Source organism: Camponotus floridanus, unplaced genomic scaffold, assembly GCF_003227725.1.
Source record: "Camponotus floridanus strain SB8 unplaced genomic scaffold, Cflo_v7.5 scaffold289, whole genome shotgun sequence".
Classification (NCBI taxonomy): Eukaryota; Metazoa; Arthropoda; class Insecta; order Hymenoptera; family Formicidae; genus Camponotus; species Camponotus floridanus.
This window is the reverse complement of record NW_020229424.1, coordinates 43,134-69,239: the sequence shown is the minus strand read 5'-3', so window position 1 is coordinate 69,239 and position 26,106 is coordinate 43,134. Positions and strand designations below refer to the sequence as shown.

At 31.8% G+C, this 26,106-nt stretch overlaps 2 protein-coding genes across 3 annotated transcripts; one reads left to right on the top strand and one right to left on the bottom strand.

The window, feature by feature from the left end:
- Positions 1 to 400: 400 nt before the first annotated feature.
- LOC112638332 lies at positions 401 to 2,752 on the bottom strand. 2 transcript variants are annotated; one of them, XM_025409836.1, is made up of 6 exons: positions 2,460 to 2,752; positions 2,035 to 2,166; positions 1,824 to 1,949; positions 1,636 to 1,752; positions 1,368 to 1,550; positions 401 to 1,223 (listed from the first exon to the last, which is right to left on the bottom strand). In XM_025409836.1, exons 1-6 carry the CDS (start codon positions 2,522 to 2,524, stop codon positions 983 to 985), a joined length of 864 nt encoding a protein of 287 aa, XP_025265621.1. In that variant the 5' UTR covers positions 2,525 to 2,752; the 3' UTR covers positions 401 to 982. The 2 variants fall into 2 exon arrangements, with proteins under 2 accessions (XP_025265621.1, XP_025265620.1); XM_025409835.1 differs by having other exon boundaries at positions 2,035 to 2,217; positions 2,460 to 2,751.
- Positions 2,753 to 23,562: 20,810 nt separating this feature from the next.
- LOC112638329 (histone-lysine N-methyltransferase SETMAR-like) lies at positions 23,563 to 24,429 on the top strand. The gene has a single exon (XM_025409827.1). It carries the CDS (start codon positions 23,563 to 23,565, stop codon positions 24,427 to 24,429), a length of 867 nt encoding a protein of 288 aa, XP_025265612.1.
- Positions 24,430 to 26,106: the final 1,677 nt, after the last annotated feature.

Sequence of the window (26,106 nt, the reverse complement as noted above, 5' to 3'; positions counted from 1 at the left end):
CTCTCTCGTTCTCTGTTAAGAGTGGGGAGAAAACGAGTGAAGGAGAAAGGCAACGTCGTAACAGAACGCGGATGATGACAGTTCAAGTCTCGTCGACCAAAAAAATTTTTTTTTAATGTAAAATTGTTTATTATAATTAAACTTACCGATAAAAATACATTGTTTATAAAGTAATACATTTACATTTTATATCTTTAATATAATAGAACATAAAATATATTTATATATTATATATAATATAGAGTATATAATATAGAGGTCTATATAAATATAATTGAACTGATAATAAAGGTAATTTTAAAGAAATACTTTTTTTAACAAGAACGATACATTTTATTTAAATAAAATTAATAAATTAAAATAAAAACATATACATCTATATATTTTTTGTCATCTTTGTCTTTATTGATTTTTAAATAAAACCATTCGATTATGGAAAGTTCTAACGCGTTGCACTAAATCTTGTGAAGATTTAGCTTCGTGATGAAGACGGATTTTAAAATATTTATTCAAAATTTGATTAATTAAATTTAGTTTATGATTATCGAAAATCGTTTCTTCAAGAAACATATCCATTTTTGAAAAAATATTGAAAGGAAGCAAAAGTTTTTTGGCATGTATCATTAATTTTCCAAGCACATTTTTTGTACAGAATACATTTGGTGTACTTCTTAACACTTTTTCCGCAGTTTTACAAATAATAATTACGTCATCGCTTGGTAATATTAACCCTTTTATTTTAGACAGAGAATTAGCAGTTTCCTTATTTTTTGTTACTCTATTTTTCAAAGTTATCAGCTTTGAAGAAGTAGAGTCATTCTCTAATTGATCAAGACATAACTCACATTTAATTGATTTTTTGATCCTTTTCACAATGAAACCAGCAATGTATGTTACGATTTCATGGCTGTATTCACTCCATGACCACCCATAACTGCCCATGTAATCGTGTTCAAATTCAACAATACTGACAAGTTCATCGTTAAAGATTCGATAACAAGCTATTCTTTTTTAAGTGATTCAATAATGATTTGAAATTTTCTATTTTCTCGTTTCGACGTTTTATTTTTTTATTAAAAACCCTGCATCGAGATTTACATGTTTTAACATGCTCATGAACAATTCTCCAACTGGTTTCACTTGTAAAGTCTTGTTTTCGTAGATCTCCGATATACCGAGGATTGTATATACGTTTAGCATTCTTCATTGGTTCATTTGATTTCCTGATGGAGAAAAACATAGCAATATAAATTTAAAGTACTTTGTACAAGACATAGGTCAGTAGTCTCAAATCACTTTTATTGATAAAAGTGATTTGAGAATACTCGTCATACTGCAAATAATAGCATCAATATTGGTAATCAAACCTTTTCAATCCAGTTTTCTGCTTCATATTATTATTACATTCTGAATCAATAGGCATATTCGGTTCATTGCAATTATCATTCACAATTTCTGAATGAAATTTATGTTCGGTGATTGCATTATTTGTATTTCCATTGTCAATATCATGTATATTACTTAAACTTAATTGCTCAATGTTGTCTTTGCTATAAATTCAAATTTTATTAATTGACATGTGCATTATTTTAAGGATACATTATTTTGATAATTATAACAATTTTAAAATCTTACATTTCAACAGATACAGTCACTTTAACATTTTCAATCTCAGCGGCTTTAACAGAAGAATATGAAAAATCTTGTAAATTAATATTTGTGACATCTGCCAAGGTTGTATGTGAATTATCCCTTGAAAATATTATTATTATTATTATTTTACATTAAAAAGGAGTTAATAATATAATAAAAATAAACTTTACTTTTTAGCTTGTAATTGACGATGTGAATGTAACAAAACTGATGTTTCATCATTAGTTTTTGCTAACAAAAGCGTTGTTTGATTTGAGCTAGTTATTACTTCTGTGTCATTATTCAATATATTTTTGCTGGAATATTACATATTTTAATAATTAAAAAGGCACAATCATAAACAGGAAATATTTATAATTATAATTTTAAATTAAAGTATACCAATTAGTTAACAATAAAGTTGGAACAGCTTCAGGTATTAAAAATCTTTTCACAATATTTCCAACAACTCTATACTGGAAATCTTTTGCTTCAAAATGTCTGCTACAAACTCCACTATACTTATTAACATTTCTGCCGATATTTAAAAACCATTTTACTTGCAAGTCTTTGCTTTTAGGGATACTAAAAACATATCAACTTAAATTTTACAACTTATTAAATAAAACTTAGTATTATACAAAAGTGATAAAAAACTCTCATAACATTCCAAAAATGAAGATAATTTTGAATTCAATGTGATTTAACTTATAACAATGTATAATATTATTTTACAAAATATTTATTAATGCCAAATGTGTAGGAACTTTCATAACCTCGAATCGCAAATGCGTAAGTATACATATTATAGATTTCATATTACTTACGTATGAATAGAAACATCCTCAATAGCTCCATATTCCACCTTACATATGCAACAAAATCTCACCATTTTTAAATGTTTAAAATATACTAGTACAAGCTAACTGCAAATCTCACTCATAGCTGATAGCTATTCTTCTCTTCTCTTCTCCTTTCTTCCTTATTTCCCCCACCAACGTGCACATTAGACGGAGACACTCTTACTCGCACTATTGCTCTCTCGCTTCAGTGTGGTGGTCAGCTCCTCTCACGGGATGGCGCAGTCTATTATATATGTCTATGGGCCTATCCAGACAAACTTAAGGCCGCAGCACACACTTTTGCATAAGCGCATAACCATAAGCATAAGAAAATTGATTGGTTCATTTTCTTATGCATATACTTGGGGACCAATCAATTTCCTTATGCTTATGGTTATGTGCTTATGCAAGAGTGTGTGCTGCGGCCTTTACATAGGTGCATATGCATAACATAAGACTAGAGAACCTCTAGGAGAGAGAATGGACAACTGATCATGTGACATGTGATCAAGCTTTTTCATGATTGGCTGGCAGAAAATGTATCAATTTTAGCTATTGCGACGCCAATGCAAAATATGATGACACACAAATAGGTTAATATATGTGTGTCATGTGTGTCCTATTTGTGTGTCATCATATTTTGCATTGGCGTCGCAATAGCTAAAATTGATACATTTTCTGCCAGCCAATCATGAAAAAGCTTGATCAGTTGTCCATTCTCTCTCCTAGAGGTTCTCTACATAAGACCATATGGACCAATGAGCTTCGAGTATTATGTTATGTAAGTCAATATAGCGATTTAATGCTCGATGCTCATTGGTCCATATGGTCTTATATTATGCATATGCACCTATGCAAGTTTGCTGGATAGGCCTTAAGACTCAAAAAATTGACCAATCACAGTCGGGAGCGTCTCGTTTGATCACATTGCGATTGACCACAGCCATAGACATAGTAAGTATAGACCGAGCATCCATTGTATAAGCGTTAAGCATACGAAAAGAAAGACAAAAGATGCAAGATGAGTTTCTTTCTCTTTTTAATGCCGAAGAAGTGGGGAGCATTTCTCCTCATCTCTTCGCCCCTCCATGACGAACCGGCGCGAGAAGCCAATTATATCGACCTGTGCCTAAGGTAACCAGCAACGATTAACCAATCAGAGAGTCCTATTTTGAATTGGCCAATTGGCGACGTGGTCAATCGAGTGCCACCCATCACAGTCGAGTGTTCTCTTAATACTTGACTGTAATTGGTCAATTGCTTGAGTCTTACGCCTTACAACCTTATACTACGGCCATTGTAGAATGACCTTTACGTTACATTAAGTATAGATCGTAAAGTTAACTCCGTACGTAAACTTAAACTTCAGTGAACGCACAGAAAAAATCGTAACGTAAAGACATATCTTTTTCTGTGCGTTCACTGAAGTTTAAGTTTACGTACGGAGTTAACTTTACGATCTATACTTAACGTAACGTAATGCGATACGGAACACCTTGTGCGGAGACCCTTAGGGCCTATCCAGACAAACTTGCATAGGTGCATATGCATAACATAAGATCATATGGACCAATGAGCATCGAGTATTATGTTATGTAAGTCAATATAGCGATTTAATACTCGATGCTCATTGGTCCATATGGTCTTATGTTATGCATATGCATCTATGCAAGTTTGTCTGGATAGGCCCTTAGTTGTAACCATAAGGTCATAAGAAACCTGACAAATCACAATCGAGTATTCTTTCCGCGATAAAAGAATAATCAACTGTGATTGGTCAATTTTCTTACGACCTTACGCTTACGACTAAAGGTTTGTTCGCGTCGCATGCCCCAACATCCAACTCCTACTCACTCCAATACGTTCGCGTCACCGGAACTAATATGGCGAATAGGTGTTCGCATCGCGATAGAACATACTCTAAGGAGCAATTAGGAGCATGCTCCATGTGCCTCCATAGACATATATAAGATTTGTTCGCGTCGCATGCTCCAATGTACTCCAGAGAGTACTTGGATCACAGGTAAGATGGTGGTTAGAGCAGATGAGTTCATGTGCACCAACATTTGGTGACACGAACGGACTTGAGGCATTTCGCTTTTTTTTTGCTTCCAACCAATCGCGCATTACAGTATTATGACAACATGGATCTTAATGCTTTTGCAGCCATCCATCAATTTATATTTTATATACTACGCATGCGTGCACATTTGCTCCAATTGCAACACCTTCGAAGGTGAAGGCGCACTTCTACCCAGGGCATTCCTATCGGCGGGGTGGGTGCGGGAGGGGGGGCCGAAGGCCATTTCGAACGTGGTCAAATTATATCCACTCTTTCACCGCGCGGCAAGTGTTGTCGTGTTCTGTGTGCAGGAGCCCTTACGACTTGCGACGTTACGATACGACGTTACCAATGTAGATCTGGCTTAAGGCCATTCTACAATGAGTATGTTTACACGGCAACGTTAATAAGGTTTAATAACAACCGCTGTTGTAACTACCGGTGTTATATGCCGTGTGAATCGTGCTTTACGCCGATGTTATTACACCAGTTGTAGTAACGCTACTCCTGCTAAGGAAAAGGAGTAGACTTACAAATCCAGCTTTAAGAAGACGTGTAAACACTACGAGAGTTATAACAATCGTATTGCCAAAATACGAATAATCAAGTGACGAGTACTAGTGTACAAAAACTGCCAATAAGTTAAAGTAAATATGTAATTGCTATGTAATTGCTTGTATTGCTCCTTACGTGTAAACGAACATCACTTTTAGGGAGTTATAACTACGATTGTTACTAAACCAGATTAACGTTGCCGTGCAAACATACTCAATGGCCGTAGCATAAGGTTGTTAGACGTAAGATTCAAGAAATTGGCCAATCACAGTCAAGTATTAAGAGAATACTCGACTGTGATTAGTCAATTTCTTGAATCTTACGCCTTACAACCTCATGCTACGGCCATTGTAGAATGGCCTTTACACTTTCGACCATATATATAGTACTTCTATATTGCCAGTTCAGTAGGAGGAATGAGCGAAAACATTACGGTGCAAACGATACCTTCTCTCCCGCACAGTTAGTCTGTTTTAGCACTTTTGCGCATGCGTCAAATATATATATGCCATATATATATATATATTTGACGCATGCGCGAAAGTGCTAGAGAGAAGGTATCGTCTGCACCGTAATATTTTCGCTCATTCCTCCTACTGAACTGGCAATACAGGAGTACCATGTATATACAGCTTTCGATTGGTACAGTGTCGGCACTTTTGCAGTAAATGGAAAGGGACAAATATACTTTTTTTCACTCTAACTAATTGCACTAATTGCACTAGTGCAGCAGTGCAAATAAAAAGAACAGGCCCAGTATCACAGATATCTATACTTATAACTAGATCGCTAACTCTCATGATTTTGTACATAAACTGTGTCCCTGAAACCATGTAATATGGCGGTCGCGCATGTGTAATATTGGTGGAAAACTAATATGGTGGACACTTGTAGCCAGCTAATATTTAAGTTTTCACTTTAAAACTTGTACTTTTTACATTATAAACTTTTAATTTTGTAATAAAATAAATATAAATATATATATAAATGTTATATACATATATTTTTAATTTTTATATATTTTTAATCTTCTATATATATTTTTAATGTTGATTTTAATTATATCATATACCTCTTAAATATATTTTGATATATTTTATGTTTAAAGGCTGTAATAAATTTTAATTAAAAACGAAGAAGATTATATATTACTTAAAAATAACTTTTATTCAACTGTAAGTTTATACACAAATTACATACTTATGTATATTGTACATAAAATGAACCAATCACAAACGTGACTGCTGTCCACCAACGTTACGCATACGTGACAATTTAGTACATAAATTTCGTGGACATGTATTTATACGCAAGCAGAGAGAAGACTGAGAGGGGTCCGCAGCCTTTTTTCGGGAAACGCTTTTTCCCCGCCATAAAGTGGCGCTAACTGGATTCATTTTACGGCCGGCGGTACTACGTGGCTGGATCCACTTTTCACTGCCACGGTAAAACGACCGATTGGTTCATGTCCGTGCTAGATCTATAATTGTGGATCTCAAAAGTACGAAACATATCATACACAGTATTTAAACTATAAAAATCTTACATTAAACAAAGTTAATGTGCAAAATAGTTATTTCTTAATTGTCTACAAAAATTAGTAATATTCTAAAAAAATTACCTTTTCAAAAAAAGGTAAAAAAAAGAAGTTGAGTCATCTCAGTAGTAGAACATATTTTGTATAAAACTATTTTACAAAAAATTATTTTAATAAAAAATTGCTGTATTAAAAAAAATTGTGTAGAATAGTTGTCATAATTATCTACAAAAATTAATGATATATTTAAATAGAAAATTACGTCGAGAATAAAAGAGTGCGATTTTATTTTATGTTTATCAACAGTGTGTGTGTGTGTGTGTGTGTGTGTGTGTGTGTGTGTGTGTGTATGTGTGTGTTAGATGTGATTGACTGCTGATAAATAATTAGATGAAGAAAAATTATGTTTATATTTTCGTCGAAAGTTATTACATCTTTGTCGTAAAAGTCAGAATCCCGATTTCTTCAACGATGAACAGTTTTATGTAGCAGAACAGATTTATGTAGCTCATAATTTAAAAAATTTTAATTATTAAAAAACTCGACGCTGCCAAATTTATTTGTATATTATTCAGCAGCGTCGAGTTTTTTAATAATTAAAATTTTTTAAATTATGAGCTACATGAATCAACTGTTCATCGTTGAAGAAATCGGGATTCTGACTTTTACGACAAAGATGTAATAACTTTCGACGAAAATATAAACATAATTTTTCTTCATCTAATTATTTATCAGCAGTCAATCACATCTAACACACACATACACACACACACACACACACACACTGTTGATAAACATAAAATAAAATCGCACTCTTTTATTCTCGACGTAATTTTCTATTTAAATATATCATTAATTTTTGTAGATAATTATGACAACTATTCTACACAATTTTTTTTAATACAGCAATTTTTTATTAAAATAATTTTTTGTAAAATAGTTTTATACAATAATGTTCTACTACTGAGATGACTCGACTTCTTTTTTTTACCTTTTTTTGAAAAGGTAATTTTTTTAGGTATACCTGTTATCTCGCTCAGTGTTGTGAGACGGGCCGGGTTTTTTCACGCATGCGCGGCGAACGTAATATCAATGAAGTATCTTTATACATAAAAAGGTGTACCATAGTACCACGTTGGTCATCCATTTATAATTTTGCAAAAGTTTTTATAATTTAAGAGAAAATATTATTTTTTAAATTATTTTATGGATATATTCTCTACAGGATGAGGAGTTAACCATCCTTTAAAAATATCTTCATCTAGCCAAGAATGTTGAAAATTTCTAATTTTACGTTTTTTAACAACTCCTTTTCCAATACTACTACTACTACTATTACTACTATTATTATTATAATCCATTTTAATATTTACTCACCAACAACTATCCAATTTCTCTTTTCCTCTATTGCACGTTAAGCCCGCCAAAACTTTCAGCATTCACGTCGCACTAACCTTCTGCAGATACTAGATACGTACCTGTAAATACTAACCTAACAGTCAACATAGCCGCGCATGCGCGAAAAAACCCGGCCCGTCTCACAACACTGATCTCGCTCGCAACCATGCATGCTCGCACGCTCTCTCGCTCGCACGCTCGCTTTCTTGCTTGCTCTCACCGCTTTGCGCTTGCTGTCTCGCTCTCTCTCGCTCTGTCCGAATATTCGCGAAATTTCGCAGTCGTGCCCCACCTGAGTGATTCGCCAGGTAAGGGAAATCTCCGGCCGATATAAGAGCCGGCACGACCAGTGCATCGAGGCCAGATCCTGACCAGATCTCGCCCGGGCCGAGGTGCTCCTCGGCTCGACCAGGTGTCTCCGGTGTCGGTCATCCCATCCCGGTCGAGGCGTTCCTCGATCCGCCGGGTGTCTCCGGCTTCCCGAAACCGCTCCAGATCGAGGTGTTCCTCGATCCGCCGCCGAGTGACTCCGGCTCCCGTCCAGTCCCGGTCGAAGTGTCTCTCGACTCCCGCCGGACAACTCCGGCTCCTGTACCCGTGCCGGTCGAGGTGTTCCTCGATCCACCGGGTGTCTCCGATTTTCCGGCTCCAGTCCGAGACGACTTGTCGTTCGATCCACCGGGTAACTCCGGTTTTCCTGTACACAGTCTCAGTCGAGGCAAACGCCCGACTGCACGGGGTGTCGTCGGCAACTCTGCGCCGTACTGACAAACCAGCCCCATCGACGGTACAACCCTAGTCCTAGGTTCCGTGTCCGTCCCGAATACCCGTCTCGTTTCCGTTTAGATTAAGTCCGTGTTTCTGTGACCGTCCAATACTAGTTTTCTCCCGTGCGCCCGTTGTATATTTCTTACCCGCGCAAGACCTACCGTTCCGATTCGTACACCGGATATTATCTTTCCTAGTTAATTACAAACATGCCGACATTCATACTTTAGCATATACACTGCGACATTTAAACGTTAGCATACATACACCGACATTTATACTTTCACATACACACCTTGTACATAATTCATTCATTCAATAAACACACGTAATAGTTTTAAGAAAATGTTCACACAAGTTGATTTATTTCCCCCCCTTCGCTCGAATCCTGGCTATCCGACGAGCCGTTCCGGAGCGTCGAGAAAGGCGGACCGTTTCACCATTAAAATTACTCGCATACCCTTATAAATATATCTTAAAATGATTAATTTATTTATTTCTCACAATTTGTCATCGGTCGCTTGGCAGGCTTGATAATGAGATGAATATGACAGTATATGAGTACGTAAGAGCGAGTGAAACAATAACAGAAGCGAGAAAGAAATAGTATGCCAGATTGCAAGAAAAACTCGGTTTTCGAGTCTTCGTTGCTCGTTCTATTCCTATCTCGCTCACTCTTACTGCCATTTTGCTCCCTCTTATTACCTTCTCGCTTGTTCACATACTCCCGCGTACACTATATATGTACATATATATATATATATATATATATATATATATATACACAAATCGATTACTTTGAGGACTTTTTTTTTTCAATTAAAATAACAGTTGTATACGATGCGTGATTAGCTATTGATGTGTGTATTTTAATTATATTCAATGTATGATACCTAATAATAGATATACGTAAAGATAAGTATATAGTGATTACTTTGGGGACTATAGATGTATATTGATTACTTTGGGGACTTTAGATATATATTGATTACTTTGAGGTATTTTATGTTCTGATTATAAACTTATTCTAATTGTAAATATGATTAAAAAAAGACATATTATTTATGATACACTTGGCGATAAAAAATAATTATATAAATAAAAAAAATTATATCTTATATATAAAACAATTTCTAGTGATAACAACATTTTAACATTATTACTTTCATCAAATGATTTAATTTGTTTAAATAAATTTTATTTATTTGAAAAAGTGATCCAAATTCTTTACAGATTTAAGAAGAAAGCATTTCTCCTCTTTGGTTAAAACGATTGGTCATTCACATTAATGAAATAAAAATTAATGTTAAAATATGCTGTGACTAGAAATTGTTTTATGTATAAGAAAATTTTTTTATTTATGTAATTATATATGTAATTTTATTGATGTATCATTTTTATACCAATTGTATCGTAAATAATGTCTTTTTTTTAAATCATACTTACAATTAGAATAAGTTTATAACCAGAATATAAAATACCTTAAAGTAATCAATATACATCTAAAGTCCTTAAAGTAATCAATATACATCTAAAGTCCTCAAAATAATCAATATGCATCTAAAATCCCCGAAGTAATCACTATATATTTATCTGTACATATATCTATTATTAGGTATCTATTATTAGGTATCATAACTAAAAAGTTACTATACATGAGGTTGAAAAGGTCTATTTCGAGAATAGTTTCTATCATTAAAACGTTTTATAAGTAAGAATAAAAAGCACGGGTCAAATATTTTTTGAAGTTCTATATGTGTGTGCACAGTTTCAAAAAAATCGGAGTGACATTTGATGTTACTTGTAAGCAAACGAGATTTACTGTACATATTACGAGGCTACGTGATCAACGTGAAACAAAATATAAAAAATTTTTTTCTATTATTAATTCCTTATATAATACTATATTTTACATCCAAAAAATCAATCTGTATGATTTCGATTCTTTTCTATGCATTCACTTTATTGACATAAGAATAAAATCATTATTTTAATATATTTAATTATATACAATTTATTTATATTATACAATTTTAATACAATTTATATACAGGTTGTCCCATTATTAATAACTTTAATTAATTTAATTAAATTTTACTAAATAATTAATATAATTATTTTAATATTATTTTTATACAGGATGCCCTATTTTAATTGCCCTAGGCGAATATCTCTGTTCTTATGTCAATAAAGTGAATACAAGAGAATCGAAATTATGAAAGAAAATCGAAATTACACAGATTGATTTTCTGAATGTAAAATACTAGTATATGTATATAGTATTATATAAAGAACTAATAATAAAAAAAGTATTTTACTTTGTTTTGCTTTGAGCGATACAACGATACATATATAATACATATGTATTATAATACATATTTAGTTGTGTTCCAGAAATAATCATTGCGTTTGAAAATTGTCCTCAAAATAATCGTTATACAGAATGTCCAAAGTCAATCGCTCCATCCGTCGTATGCAGCTAAAAACGGATTAAATCGAATAAAAAAGTCTCTATCATTTTGCAATCTTCGCAATAATAAAATTTATTTAAAAAAATTGGGCGATCCGCCCGAGTTTATGCGTGCAGTAAGAAAAAACCTTCCTGCACACAGGTGTGCATACCAATTACCGAACATCCTAAATACGTATATAAAGATTAAGAATAAAAAAATTAATACATAAGATATATATATATATATATATACTCACATATACTCATATACAGGGTGTCTCATTTTAATTTCCCCAGGCAAATATTTCGGAAAATAATGAAAAATCGAAAAAATGTTTCATTTTTCGATTATTTTATCTTAATACTTTTATGTACAAAATAATGAGAGGAATCAAATTGGTGTAAAGAAAACACATAGTTATTTTTAAGAAAAAATATGTAATTTGCAATTAACAATTACATATTTTTTCGTTGAAACAACTCTGTGTTTTCTTTCTTTACACCAATTGATTTTTCTTATTATTTTGTACATAAAAGTATTAATATAAGATTTAAAAAATGAATATTTTACGGTTTATGTAAAATTAAGAAATAATTTCAAGCCTCATAATTTGGAAAGTACTTAATGAAAACTAACTTAATTATAGTGTTTTGAAAAGCTCTTGAGATGAATGACAAGAATATGCAAAAATATATAGGGTGTTCCATTTAAAAAAATTGAAGTGACTTTCACGTGACCTTTAAATGACTCGTCAAGGTCAAACCAATGGCACCATCTTATATCCCCCTAGAAACCATACAACTTTTGTCTGAAACATTTTTTTGACTTTTCATTATTTTCCGAAATATTTGCCTGCGGAAATTAAAATGAAACACCCTGTATATGCTATATGAGTTATATTTATTAGACACATAACATCATATCACATTCACACATATCAAATCATGTTCACACACACGCGCGCGCGCGCGAGCGCACGCACGCACGCACGCACGCACACACACACACACACACAAACACACAATGAGCGCTAAAAATTCTGTAACGATCAAATATCTCAAAAATTAAAATTTTTTTAGGAAGAAGATAACTTTTAAGATTCAATAAGATATATTAACTGATGGAGGTTATTTGATCTCAGAATGACTTTCAAAACTTTACATCAAGATCAATATACAGGATGTCCGTCGATTTTCGACCTAAATGAAATAAATAAGTAGATTGGCTCGAATTAAAAAGGAATGACCCGTATTGTTTTGGGATTGTCGCAATAATTAACGAAATATTAAATAAAAAAGATCGGCCAATCTGCGTGAGTAAAAGCGCGCGGCGACGAGAGTCGTTCCACCGTAATCCGATACTACGAGCGCGGCGAAGCGGTGGGCGGGTCGCTCTCCGAGACATGATGGTGATTTGCGATATATCGCAATACCGCGCCGAAAAATGACCCGTCCCCCCTTTTCGTGGCGAGAAAATGATGCGCTATTATTTCCACACCACCTTGCGGTAGATAGCATGGTGCGCTTTTTTTATAGTAGTTTCCCCCATAGGCCTATTCCACTCTCAATTTAAAAACTATTCAAAATGCCATTTACTATACGCTGAATATATCGTAAATGTAAAAAATTAATGGACAGTATCTTTACAAAAATTGATTCGTGGTTGAAAATCCCTCGATAAAATGTATTGCACACGTTGATAATGTGATACGATGATAAAATTCTTTAAGAATCCTTTCTTCATCTCGTACACGAAGACGCACTGCTGGACCAGTTATCCCGATATTATGCACGACACTCAGTTTCACATAATTATTGCACAACACGTAAAATTGTACGGCCACTTGGTTTTCGTGCACGCCCGAGAAATGATTCCATGTAAATTGCGGCCGCACGATAAGTATTTTCTCCCGCTAGTCCGTATGCCACAATCATATCCGTATATTCCTGCAGAGTACACTTCATTTTCTCTGTTAATTTATTACGCAAACACAAGATTTTCTTTTTAAACGTCTTAGCTCTCGCACGCTGTTACTAGACTGCGTACGCCAGCAGCACGCAACTACAGCTGACAGCTGAGCGGACATGTGAGTGTAAGCATACGTGTGAGTTCGACGCCTGCGCACTATGATTACACTCACAGTCCGCTCAGCTGTCAGCTGCTGCTGGCGTACGCAGTCTGGTAACAGTGTGCGAGAGCTAAGACGTTTTAATAAAAATCTTGTGTTTGCGTAGTAAATTAACAGTGAAAATGAAGTGTACTCTGCAGGAATATATGATTGTGGCATACGGACAAGCAGGAGAAAATACTTATCGTGCGGCCGCAATTTTACATGGAATCATTTCTCGGGCGTGCACGAAAACCAAGTGGATGTACAATTTTACGTGTTGTGCAATAATTATGTGAAACTGAGTGTCGTGCATAATATCGGGATAACTGGTCCAGCAGTGCGTCTTCGTGTACGAGATGAAGAAAGGATTCTTGAAGAATTTTATCATCGTATCACATTATCAACGTGTGCAATACATTTTATCGAGAGATTTTCAACCACGAATCAATTTTTGTAAAGGTACTGTCCATTAATTTTTTACATTTACGATATATTCAGCGTATAGTAAATGGCATTTTGAATAGTTTTTAAATTGAGAGTGGAATAGGCCTATGGGGGAAACCACTATAAAAAAAGCGCACCATGCTATCTACCGCAAGGTGGTGTGGAAATGATAGCGCATCATTTTCTCGCCACGAAAAGGGGGGACGGGTCACTTTTCGGCGCGGTATTGCGATATATCGCAAACCACCATCATGTCTCGGAGAGCGATCCGCCACCGCTTCGCCGCGCTCGTAGTATCGGATTACGGTGGGACGACTCTCGTCGCCGCGCGCTTTTACTCACGCAGATTGGCCGATCTTTTTTATTTAATATTTCGTTAATTATTGCGACAATCCCAAAACAATACGGGTCATTCCTTCTTAATTCGAGCCAATCTACTTATTTATTTCATTTAGGTCGAAAATCGACGGACACCCTGTAGAAATCTTAAATGGATACCCTTATTGCATATTTTTAATGGATATCTACAATATAATAGATATCTTTTATTGCATATTCTTATAGCTAACGTCGTAATGTTTTTAAAAAGTTATTCTATTTTAATGAAAACTTGTCGAGTTAGAAAATATCAAATTTAAGAGTATAAATTTAATATACAGGATGAGCCATTTTAATTTATCCACCCCAATAACTTTTTTATATTTGAATGTACAACAAAATGTTTCAAATAAAAGTTGCTTGACTTCAAGGAGGACAGAAGATGGGTGGCAAAAATTTGATCTTAGATAGTCATTTGAAAGTCGCATAAAGGTTACCTTCAATTTCTTAAATGGAATCCCCTATTTTTCATTACATATTCTTGTAGCTTATCTCGAGAGCTATCCAAAACACTATAATTAAGTACCTTTTCATTAAGTACTTTTTGAGTTATAAGGCTTGAAATAATTTCTTAATTTTACATAAACGTTAAAATAACCTAACCTAACCATTCATTTTTCGATTTCTTACCTTAATACTTTTATATACAAAATAATGAGAGGAATCAATTGGTGTAAAGAAAATATACAGTTGTTTTTAAAAAAATATATGGAATTGTTAATTGCAAATTACATATTTTTTCTTAGAAACAACTATGTGTTTTCTTTACACCAATTGATTCCTCTTATTATTTTGTACATAAAAGTATCAAGATAAGATAATCGAAAAATGAATGGTTTACTAGATATTTTAAGGTTTATGTAAAATTAAGAAATTATTTCAAGCCTTATAACTCAAAAAGTACTTAATGAAAAGGTACTTAATTATAGTGTTTTGGATAGCTCTCGAGATAAGCTACAAGAATATGTAATGAAAAATAGGGGATTCCATTTAAGAAATTGAAGGTAACCTTTATGCGACTTTCAAATGACTATCTAAGATCAAATTTTTGCCACCCATCTTCTGTCCTCCTTGAAGTCAAGCAACTTTTATTTGAAACATTTTGTTGTACATTCAAATATAAAAAAGTTATTGGGGTGGATAAATTAAAATGGCTCACCCTGTATATCTCCCAATATTAAATAAATCATAACTTTTTTTCACTTCAGAAACAATATTTATCTAAAACATTTTGTTGAATGTTAAGAAACTTTCGTTTTTAATTAAGAGCCACAGTCACATCAAGTAATAGAGCAGTAACCCAGCAATAAAGCCGGATTTACAATAAACGTAGTAAGCCTTAAGCCGTAAGAAATTAACCAATCATACTCGATTATTTCTCTCACATTTAATTGTGATTGATAAATTTCTTATAGCTTAAAGTTTACTACACTTAATATGAATTGTAGATTCGGCTTATAAGTGAATAAAATCGATTTGCTTACTGTTTACGTCTTACTGCTTACATTTTTGTATGTGTCACTAGCCTAAAGCCTGTATCAGATTATGCGTTAAAGATTAAAATTGAAAATTGAAAATTGTTTGACTAATCAAGACAAAGAAATAGGTTTTTTGTTTTGATTAGTCAAATTTCAATTTTTAAGCTTCAATATTCAATGTATAGTTTAGTACAGACTTAATATGATTGATTTGAATGATATTCAATTTGTTCTTATTTTCAAGATCACCTTAAAGCTGTGTTCGTCTTGACGCTAAAAGCTGAAAAACGATGTTGAAAACGTTTGATTGACTAATCGGAACTAAGAAATTTATGCTGTACTTAATATAATTTAGCATATAATAATAATTTTTAAAAACCACCCCTTGGGAGTGAAATCTAATATTTCAGAAACGGTGCACCACAAAAATATTAAATCTGTGCTGTTAGTTATGACTTGCAGAAAGACTAATTAAGCGTATATAACAATTTTTAAAAACTACCCCTTAAGGATGGAATCTAATATTTCAGAAACGGTGCACCACAAAAATATGAAACCTGTACTATTAGTTATGACTTGTAGAAAGACTAATTAAGCGTATAATAACAATTTTTAAAAATAAAAAAATTATTCCTAAAAATAATTTACTAATATTTTTCTCAAAAAATAATTTACAGAAAGTACATAAAATTTGACAAAAAAATGTGAAGTCCCTCTAAAAAAACTTGCGAAGATAAAAAAAATACACCAAGTACATAAAAAAAATTTCGCTTTGTATGCAACAAAACGTTTAATTAAAAAATGTCCCTAAAAATAATTTACAAAAATTTTTCCTCAAAAATTAATTTGTAGAAAAAATATAACATTTTACAAAAAGATGTGATATCTCTCTAAAAAAAACGTACAAAGGTTAAAAAAATACGCCAAGTACATAAAAATATTCTACCTTATATGCAACAAAATGTTTAATGAAAAAAGTCTTTAAAAATAATTTATAATAATTTTCCCTTACAAAATCATTTTTCAAAAATACAATACCTTTACAAATAATTATCATAAAAAATATAAAAAAATGAAATATCAAAACTAAGTAGGAAATCAATAATTACCATTAGTCAAGTACTTAAGAGCAATTTGTAAATTTGATATAATATTTGCCATGAAATCAATTTTACATTGTAGAAATATTATACATAAATTCTCCCTAAAAAATTAAAACGTATTTTATATTTATTCAGAGAAACTTGATTTTTAAAATATTTAAAATCAACACTAAATTAGAATTAGGATTCTTTTCATTTCTAAAACATTTTTTATATAATGTATATAATTTAAAAAAAAAAACGTTATACGCAAGTTTTAAATCGCACAATCTTTAAATTGAAATAAATTATGAAAACTTGGCGTGCGCGGATCGTAATCAAGCAGATTTAATATTTAATTGTATAATGTCTACGATTTAACATTTTTACTGGAGATATATTCGTTTATAATGTAAACCAGTGCTGGGATTTACTTGCAACTTTCGGCCGAATTTCTTAGCTTACGCCTACTGTTTTCCCCTTACCGCTCGCGCCGCTCGTAACTAAGAAGCGCTCAGGAACGTGTGCGTCACAAATGTAATGTGGCAATCTATCTATCTAAATTCTCTTATTGTAATTACGATTTAAAACACAAATATTTTAAATTATTACAGAACATATACGTAATTAATAATAGAATACTTATTTTTATTATTAATAAACAATAAAGAGAACTTAGATAAATTGTCACATAACATTTGTAACGCGCACGTTCCTGATCACTCCTTAGTTACGAGCGTCCGGCGGCGCGGTCGCTAAGGAGCGAGCAGTAAGAGGGGAACAGTAGGCGTAAGCTAAGAAATCTGGCCGAAAGTTGCAAGTAAATCCCAGAACTGATGTAAACGATTGAATCTGAATCATTTTTTTCTACAATCAAAATTAAAAAAGTTATGAGGGTGGAACTTTTAAAATGGGACATATATATATATATATATATATATATATATATATATATGACAGTCCTGAAAGTAATCATTTTGTATATAAAATAATAGGATCCTAAAAGTAAACTTGTGTCCAAAGTAATCAGAATATACAAGATTTTGTACTTATAGTAACTGATCTGCATATACATATACACGTACATATACATATATGAATAAATATAAAAAAGAAAGAAACATAGATGGATTTTATATATCTTAATTTTTTTTCGATGCCCAAGTGCAAAAGTTAAACAAATTAAACATTAACACTTGATGTGCATATGATTTTTTTGCCAAATAGGAGAGGAATTTATTTTTTATTACAATTCGATGCGATTGAACATAATCACTTATATGAACCAATTCTTAAAGTAACTAGCACCAATTGACTAATTAGAGAGCCCTGTGTTTAACTGGTTAATAGGTAATATGTCCAATTGAACGTAATCCACTAAGTAAGTTCCCAAAGTAATCCTTGCTTATATACCTTTATTTTGGGGACAGTTCTCAAAGTAATCATTTTGTATATAAAATAATGAGGACAGTCCTCAAAGTAAACACTTGTCCCCAAAGTAATCAGAATATATAAGATTTTGTCCTCAAAGTAACCGATCTGTATATATATATATGTGTGTGTATAGTATATATATGTCATATTTTATTGGTACATATACATATACATATATATATAAGTGTATAAAACAACCGTATGTTCGTGCTAGATTCTTTAATTATTGTGAATCTCAAAATAAAGTACGAAACGTTATTGCGTATGATCTTTTTTTCATTTTGATAATATTTATTATTGGAGTAATATACACATATATATTTTATTAAAATACTTTTATTGAAATTATTGAAACATTAAATTTTATGTGAAATAAAATAAGCATTTTAATTTTATATATATTATACACGCATATACATATACATATATTACTTCATAATATATGCTAAAGTGAAAAAAGATCACGCGCTGTTAATAATATGCAATAAAAATTAATAAATGTATGATATGTTTCGTACTTTTGAGATTCACAATTATGGATCTAGCACGAACATGAACCAATCGATCGTTTTACCGTGGCAGCGAAAAGTGGATCCGGCCACGTAGTACCGCCGGCCGTAAAATGAATCCAGTTAGCGCCACTTTATGGCGGGGAAAAAGCATTCCCTGAAAAAGGGCAGCGTGACCCCTCTCAGTCTTCTCTCTGACGCAAGTTAGCGGTCTAGTATATAGTATAGATGTCTGTGCCCAGTATATACAGTAACGCAACTCCCTGTCGGCACCTTTGATGTCAGTGTTGACCAAAACGGAGTGCGCGAAATAAAGATGTGGCAACTTTGCTGATAAAGAAGATTTCTTATTTAACTAAATTTCATTTTAACTAAATTTTGCAACATTTTATTTTACATGTTTCGCTGTTTTATTGATTTATAGAAATTTGTTAACAACGCTTTTTATTTTGTAAACACAACTACTTTTTCATTCTCTTACAATTTCTTGTCCTGTAAACATTACATTTTATCTCTTACAATATACAGCTTAAGGGTCGACAGGAGAGACAGTGGAGATGTCCCGCGGAGAGTCGGGAACTATCAATTCGTAATAACATTATTTTAGCCAAAATACAAAGAGAATTGTATTAAAATTATGATATTTGTAATCAGCAAAATCATTTCTACCGCACCACAGAGTCATTTTTTGGAAAAATAATAAAAAAAATGTTCAAGTTGCGTGCGGAACTATGCAGCTACTCGCGGATCAGGTACAGTTAGGTATCGTCCGTGTATTTTATTTATTATAAATTTTTAAGAGCCAAAATCAAAGATGCAAAATCCGACTCTGTGACACGCTAGATAATTCTATGAAGAATATATTAAAAAATAAATTCATGGAAAAATCTCATTTCTTCGAAGAGAAAAAATGTTATTACGAATATTACTAGATTTATCTAAAGAACAGCTCATGGGGAAATTTCCGTGGTAACATACCATGGACGTAAGAAATACTGGACAGAGTGTATTGCTGCGGGGGTGAAGCTCAAAGGGTGAGGGGAAAGAAATGTCTACTGCAACGGAATATGAGGCATATAAGATGGCGACGGATATTAATTTCATGGAGTGTGATAGTTTTGAATTTCTTAATATTCAAAAATGATTCGGAATAACACAGCGATTTCAGATGATAGATGATTTCACGGAATCTCTCATATTTTATTCGATTTACGTCCGTGCGACATGAAAATAGACGCTAAATCTGATGCATCTAAGATGGCCACGACAATAAACCCCTTACCCCTCAGATTTCACTCCCCTCGTCTAAAAGAATACTTTATGCTCTGTTCAGTATTTCTTACGTTCATGGACACTGCGTTGACATTTGAAGATCCTATTGTAGAGTGATATTTAAGTGACCAATCAGAACAAAGAAATTTGTGGTCCTTTTATCCTGATTGGTCAATTGAACGTTACTGTACTTTATAAATAAGATTTTCGATCGTACCTTGACAATTTTCGACTTTGCTCGGAAACTTTTAGATCATTCCTGAAAGCGATATGTCCTCTGTGAACGTTAAAAATGTGAACTACGAAGCCACGAATGTTCTCAGAGGGTAACATATAGTGCACAATTTCTGGTTTTGTTCCGTGCTACGTGCAAATGGCGAAATGCCGGTAACACCAGTACTATATAGCAAGATGCTTGTCTATATAAATATAAATAAATTCTTAATTTTAATTTTTTAAATAAAATTTTGTGGTTCTCTCTTTCTTTCTCTCTCTACACACACACATACATACGCACACATGACAACGAGACCGTAATATATAAACAATAACGCGTTACTGTTCCGAAATATTCTATGCATATATAATTTACACGCGGAATATTAAATTATAGAAAAATTTTAATATATTTATAGATTCTTTAATTGATTATTTATAAAACAATTAATTCATTTGTTTTGAAAGTAATATATAAATATAATAAATAATAAAAATAATTTTTATAAATTATTTACCTATATGTATGTGTGTGCCACTGTAAATATAAGAATAGTCTATATTCTATATGAATATCGGCGTATGTTATCGCCGGCATAGCTCTCAGGTTCATGAGAATACTGAAACCTCCTCACCCGACAAATGCCTTTGTTAAGGTGGAGATACATTGAGGAAAATTTTTTTTAAATTTTATTTTTATTTTCTTTCAAAGCAAAGTTTCCAAACAGAGAATATTATATATATATATATATATATATATATATATATATTACATAATTATAATATTTACAACGTAATTTATAATTAATTTGCAATTACATAAAGTACACATTAAAAAATATTAAATTATGTAACATAAAAATAATTTCATTACAAATATACATGTACATATATATATATATATATATATATATATATATACATATATATATATACATATATATATATATATATTTCAAAATATATTATACAATTTAATGCAGCATATATAATATACAATGTACATTACAAATATATATTACAAAATGTAATACAAATTTAATATAAACTATAATTTGAAACTTAATACAAAATAAAATTTATTACACAGAATTACACGAAAGTGTCTCTCCAAAGTATACGTATAATATAAAATTTATTAAAAATGTTTACATAGGTGACAAGACTGATTTGTAGTAATTAATTACGCAATTTTTATTATTAATAATCGACATACAATAATAGAATTTAATTAGTTTTATATAAATGTAAATAATCATGATCAAAAGAGTCATTAATAAAATTATTGATCGTTTCTTCGATTGTAGAAGAAAGTATTTGCATTATTGGTGTATACCATCAAAAAAATATTCAAAACGCGTAAAGATAAAACAAGCTTCATAAATCAAAGATTAAATTATAAAATAAATCGCGATTTAAAATTCGCGAGAAAACGCGACGAATAAATAAATCGACAATAATCGAATATTCGGTTACGAGATACGCATAATTTTTATAATATCATAATCGGACTCATCAATAGATACGCGCACGACATAATTATTACCATACGAATGATGATACACAAAGATATTTTGATAAACATTTGTGGTCCGTATTGTTTATGAATATAAAATTTTGTTCCATTTATTTGCGACCAATATTCGACTTTATACGAATTTCGCGATCGAAAATAAAATACATATCCCATCTTGCGCATGATTAACTAAATAAGATAAAATAAGCTTTATAAAGTTTAAAATATCATTAAAAAATCTCGTTTAGCCACGTTTATAATAGAGAATAACGGATCGAACGATTTTATCAAAATTCCTCTAATAGTTGATGTAATAGCTTAATAAGATTTAAATAATGTAAAACAATCGCGATTAAAAGTCATTAATAAAGTTACCGATCGTCTTCTAAATTATAGAAAAAAATATTTGCACTACTAACGCGTTTTGGGCGAACTATTACAAACAATATTTAGACGTGGAAAGATAGACAAAGTTTCATTGTATAAGTCGACGATTAAATTATAAGATAATAAATTATAAGATAAATCGCGATTTAAAATTCGCGAGAAAACGCGAATAAATAAGTCGATAATATGCGGAATACTTGATCAAGATATGTATAATTTTTATGATATAATAACCGTAGCTCTCAATAGACACAAGAGCGATATAATTATTATTATTTAAATATAGAAAATCAAAGATATTTCGACAATTTGAGGTCTGTGATGTTTGCAAATATACATATAATTCACCGACCAATTTACTTGCGAATTTTTATAAAACAAATTTAAAATTCGCGATAAAACGTAACGAATAAATAAATCGATAATATTCAAAATATTAAATTGCAGATACGCGAGTGATATACCAGTAATATTTGGTAAAAAAAGGAGCAATTTAAAAAATGGAGAACTATTAATATCTTGTTTCTACATCAGATTTCGCAAGATCAATTTACGAAGAAAAATTAAGTGATCCATTGAATGTCGGGAACTTCACTAGGAAGGAACGAATCCTGGATCTTCCGTACTATTCCCAATAGCAATGATTTCAGTAATAAATCTACGACAATTATTCCTCGTCATTATCTTTAATTCGCGAAATTGATATACACATCAGAAATCAAGTTCTTCCATTTATTAAGAAATATATTTCTTTATTGAAAATTAAATGGATATAACGATCTATTTATTGAAATGTGATTTCGAACGATTATATTTATAAAATACATGCATTATTGAAGTTTGTGTTAAATGTGCGAACACATAATTTGGGGTTCGCGCACGCGAGACGAATCGAACCCGATATCAGCAAGATTTAAAAAATTTCAATTCGAACAGTGTGCAAAATAAAATAAATCAGATAATTTTAAACAATTAATTCTGGATTAATTCTCTGGGTTCTTCTTCTTATAACGTTTAAATTAATAATTTTTTTTTCTTTTAATCAATATCTTACTGATATAAGGGTACCCATTCGATTTGTCTCGAAATTTTTAAGTACTCGCACATTTTATGTAATATTCATGTATAATTTCGGGTATATATTGGGTTGTCTGGAAAGTTCGTGCGGATTTCTCAATAGATGTCGTTCAAAGGCGAATTTTACAAGTTTATGTCGATGTGATATGTCAAATGCTTTCGTGTTTTGATTAGTGACATTTCAACGCATACTTAGTGATATTAATTATCCCAATAAATTAAAAACTTTTTACTTGACATTAGTTTAGAGATGGAAGGAAATAACGTGTTTTTTCGATGCATAATGCTTTTTTATTTCCGTAAAGGAAAGAACGCGACACAAACTCGAAAAAAAATATGTGCCGTATACGGGGAAGATGCCGTAAGTGATCGCATGTGTCAGAAGTGGTTTGCTAAATTTCGTTCAGGAGAAATGAATATTGAAGATGCTCCTCGCTCTGGTCGGCCAGTCACCACTGATGTCGACCAAATAACAGCTTTAATCGATTCCGAGCGGCAGATCACAGTTCGGGAAATCGCAGCGAGGTTAAACATTGGCAAATCAACTGTTTCCGAACATTTAAACAAGCTCCAGATGGTAAAAAAGCTTGATGTTTGGGTGCCGCACGACTTAACTGAGAAAAATCGTATTGACCGCATTTCCATCAGCGATTTGCTATACAAACGCAATGAATACGATTCATTTTTAAAACGCATCATAACAGGCGACGAAAAGTGGATAATTTATAATAATGTCGAGCGTAAAAGGTCGTGGAGCAAGCGAGGTGAACCGCCATTAACCACTTCGAAGGCAGGCTTACATCCGAAAAAGGTAATGCTTTGCATTTGGTGGAATTGGAAGGGGATAGTATATTATGAGCTACTATCGGACAACGAAACCATCGATTCGGACAAGTACTGTTCACAGTTGGATAAATTGAAGATAGAAATCGCCAAAAAGTGTCCGGAATTGATCAATAGGAAAGGCGTCGTTTTTCATCATGATAACGCCAGACCTCATGCAAGTTTGCAGACTCGCCAAAAATTATTGGCGTTTGGCTGGGATGTTTTGCCTCATCCACCGTATTCCCCCGACATTGCACCCTCGGATTTTCATTTATTTCGGTCGCTACAAAACTCAATTAATGGTTTGAACTTTGCTTCTTTGCAACTCCTCAAAAACTACTTGGACAGCTTCTTCGCCGAAAAAACCCAAGACTTCTATGAGAGAGGAATTATGAAATTACCCGAAAGATGGAAAAGTATTGTGCAAAATAATGGTGCATATATCACAGAATGAAATAACTTTTAACAACAAAATTTTTTCATTCGAATTTTGCTTAAAAATCCGCACGGACTTTCCGGACAACCCAATATAATATGTAACATTATTAAAAATTATAAAAATATTTTGTATACGTGAATTTGTGCATGTATTTTATTATACATATATATAAAATGGTATATACCTAAAAACTAATATTTCAAAATGGCGATGGATGTCCAATACCTGCAAATAATTTCTTAAAAGAAACTAAAAATTAATGTTAATATCCCCAGTACCTAGAAATAATTTTTCAAAAGAGACAAATTATATTAATTAAAAATATATTCGTTCGTAAATCATTTTTATCAAAAAATTAATAAAAAATTAATTACAATCTGAAATTACTTGAAAAATAAAAATTTATACACAACGCTATATCCATATTTAATCTACTATTAAATCTTTCTGGAATTATATAGACAATAATAATAACAATCCTAATAATGATGGAACATTTTTAACGAAGACAAGAAAAGATACATTTCTCTCATCTAAATATATATTATTTAAATTAATTCGACGTTAAAGAAGCGTATGGCGTTCGTCGTTAAATTACTACCAAAATCATTGCTTTTGAAAATTGCTAGGAAAACCTGGGATTAGTTCCAATCTTACAATAAAAATTCCTAATTTTCAAGGGCACCGAACTAGAGTTCGCGAATGGAATTCTTACAAGAACCGATGAGAAATAATTCTCCATGATAAAAATCATTTCGACTCCTCGGCGGTACGAGCCACGCAATTTCCATTAACGTTTATTTAACCGAAGAAATAACGATAACTCTTTTATTAAAACGACAATCTCGTCTAAGTACGCGAAAAAGAACGCGAGAAAAACACGATGTTTTCGCAACGGTAATTTATTAATTTATTTATGAATATTTTCCGATACGAAAAAAAAAGTTCGTAAATACAAATATAACTGAAAAAACAAATTATTAAATTCATAATAATTAACTCGCGATTCTATAATATCGAAGGTGATCGTTAAATTTTGTGAGGCTAATATTTAATCGTTGACTTATCACATTGAATCTTCACTCTCTTATTCGACATTCTTTTATATTTAATTAACAATATTTAGGAATATTATTTGACGAGAGGGACAGCGATAAAATTCTTTTGTTAAAATGATAATCTTGTATAAGGACGCGAAGAGAACGCGGAAAGAACACGGTATTTTTGCAATCATACTTTAATAATTTACTTTAAAAATATTCAGTTTCGCGCGATATGGAATTTATAAATAAATAAAGCTAACAGAAAGCATATCATTAAATTTATAATAATTGACTCGCGATTCTGTAACGAAGGCGTCCGTCAAATTTTATAATGCTTATGTTTAATCATTAATTTAGCATCGAATTTTTACATTTTATATAAAAATTTTCCTAATTTATTAATGACTCTTTGACATGAAAATACAAACAGTTACTCTTTCATAAATATTCCAAAAATATATACTATAGAAACAAATACTTTAATTTAATGAATTACTATTATATTAATTACTATTATGTAATCATTATACTTTTGATAATTTTTCGTGTAATTATACTTTTGATAATTTTTCGTGTAATTTACATAAGAATTTACAATCGTAAATACAATTTTATATAATATAATTATAGTCATAATTGTATTGTACTT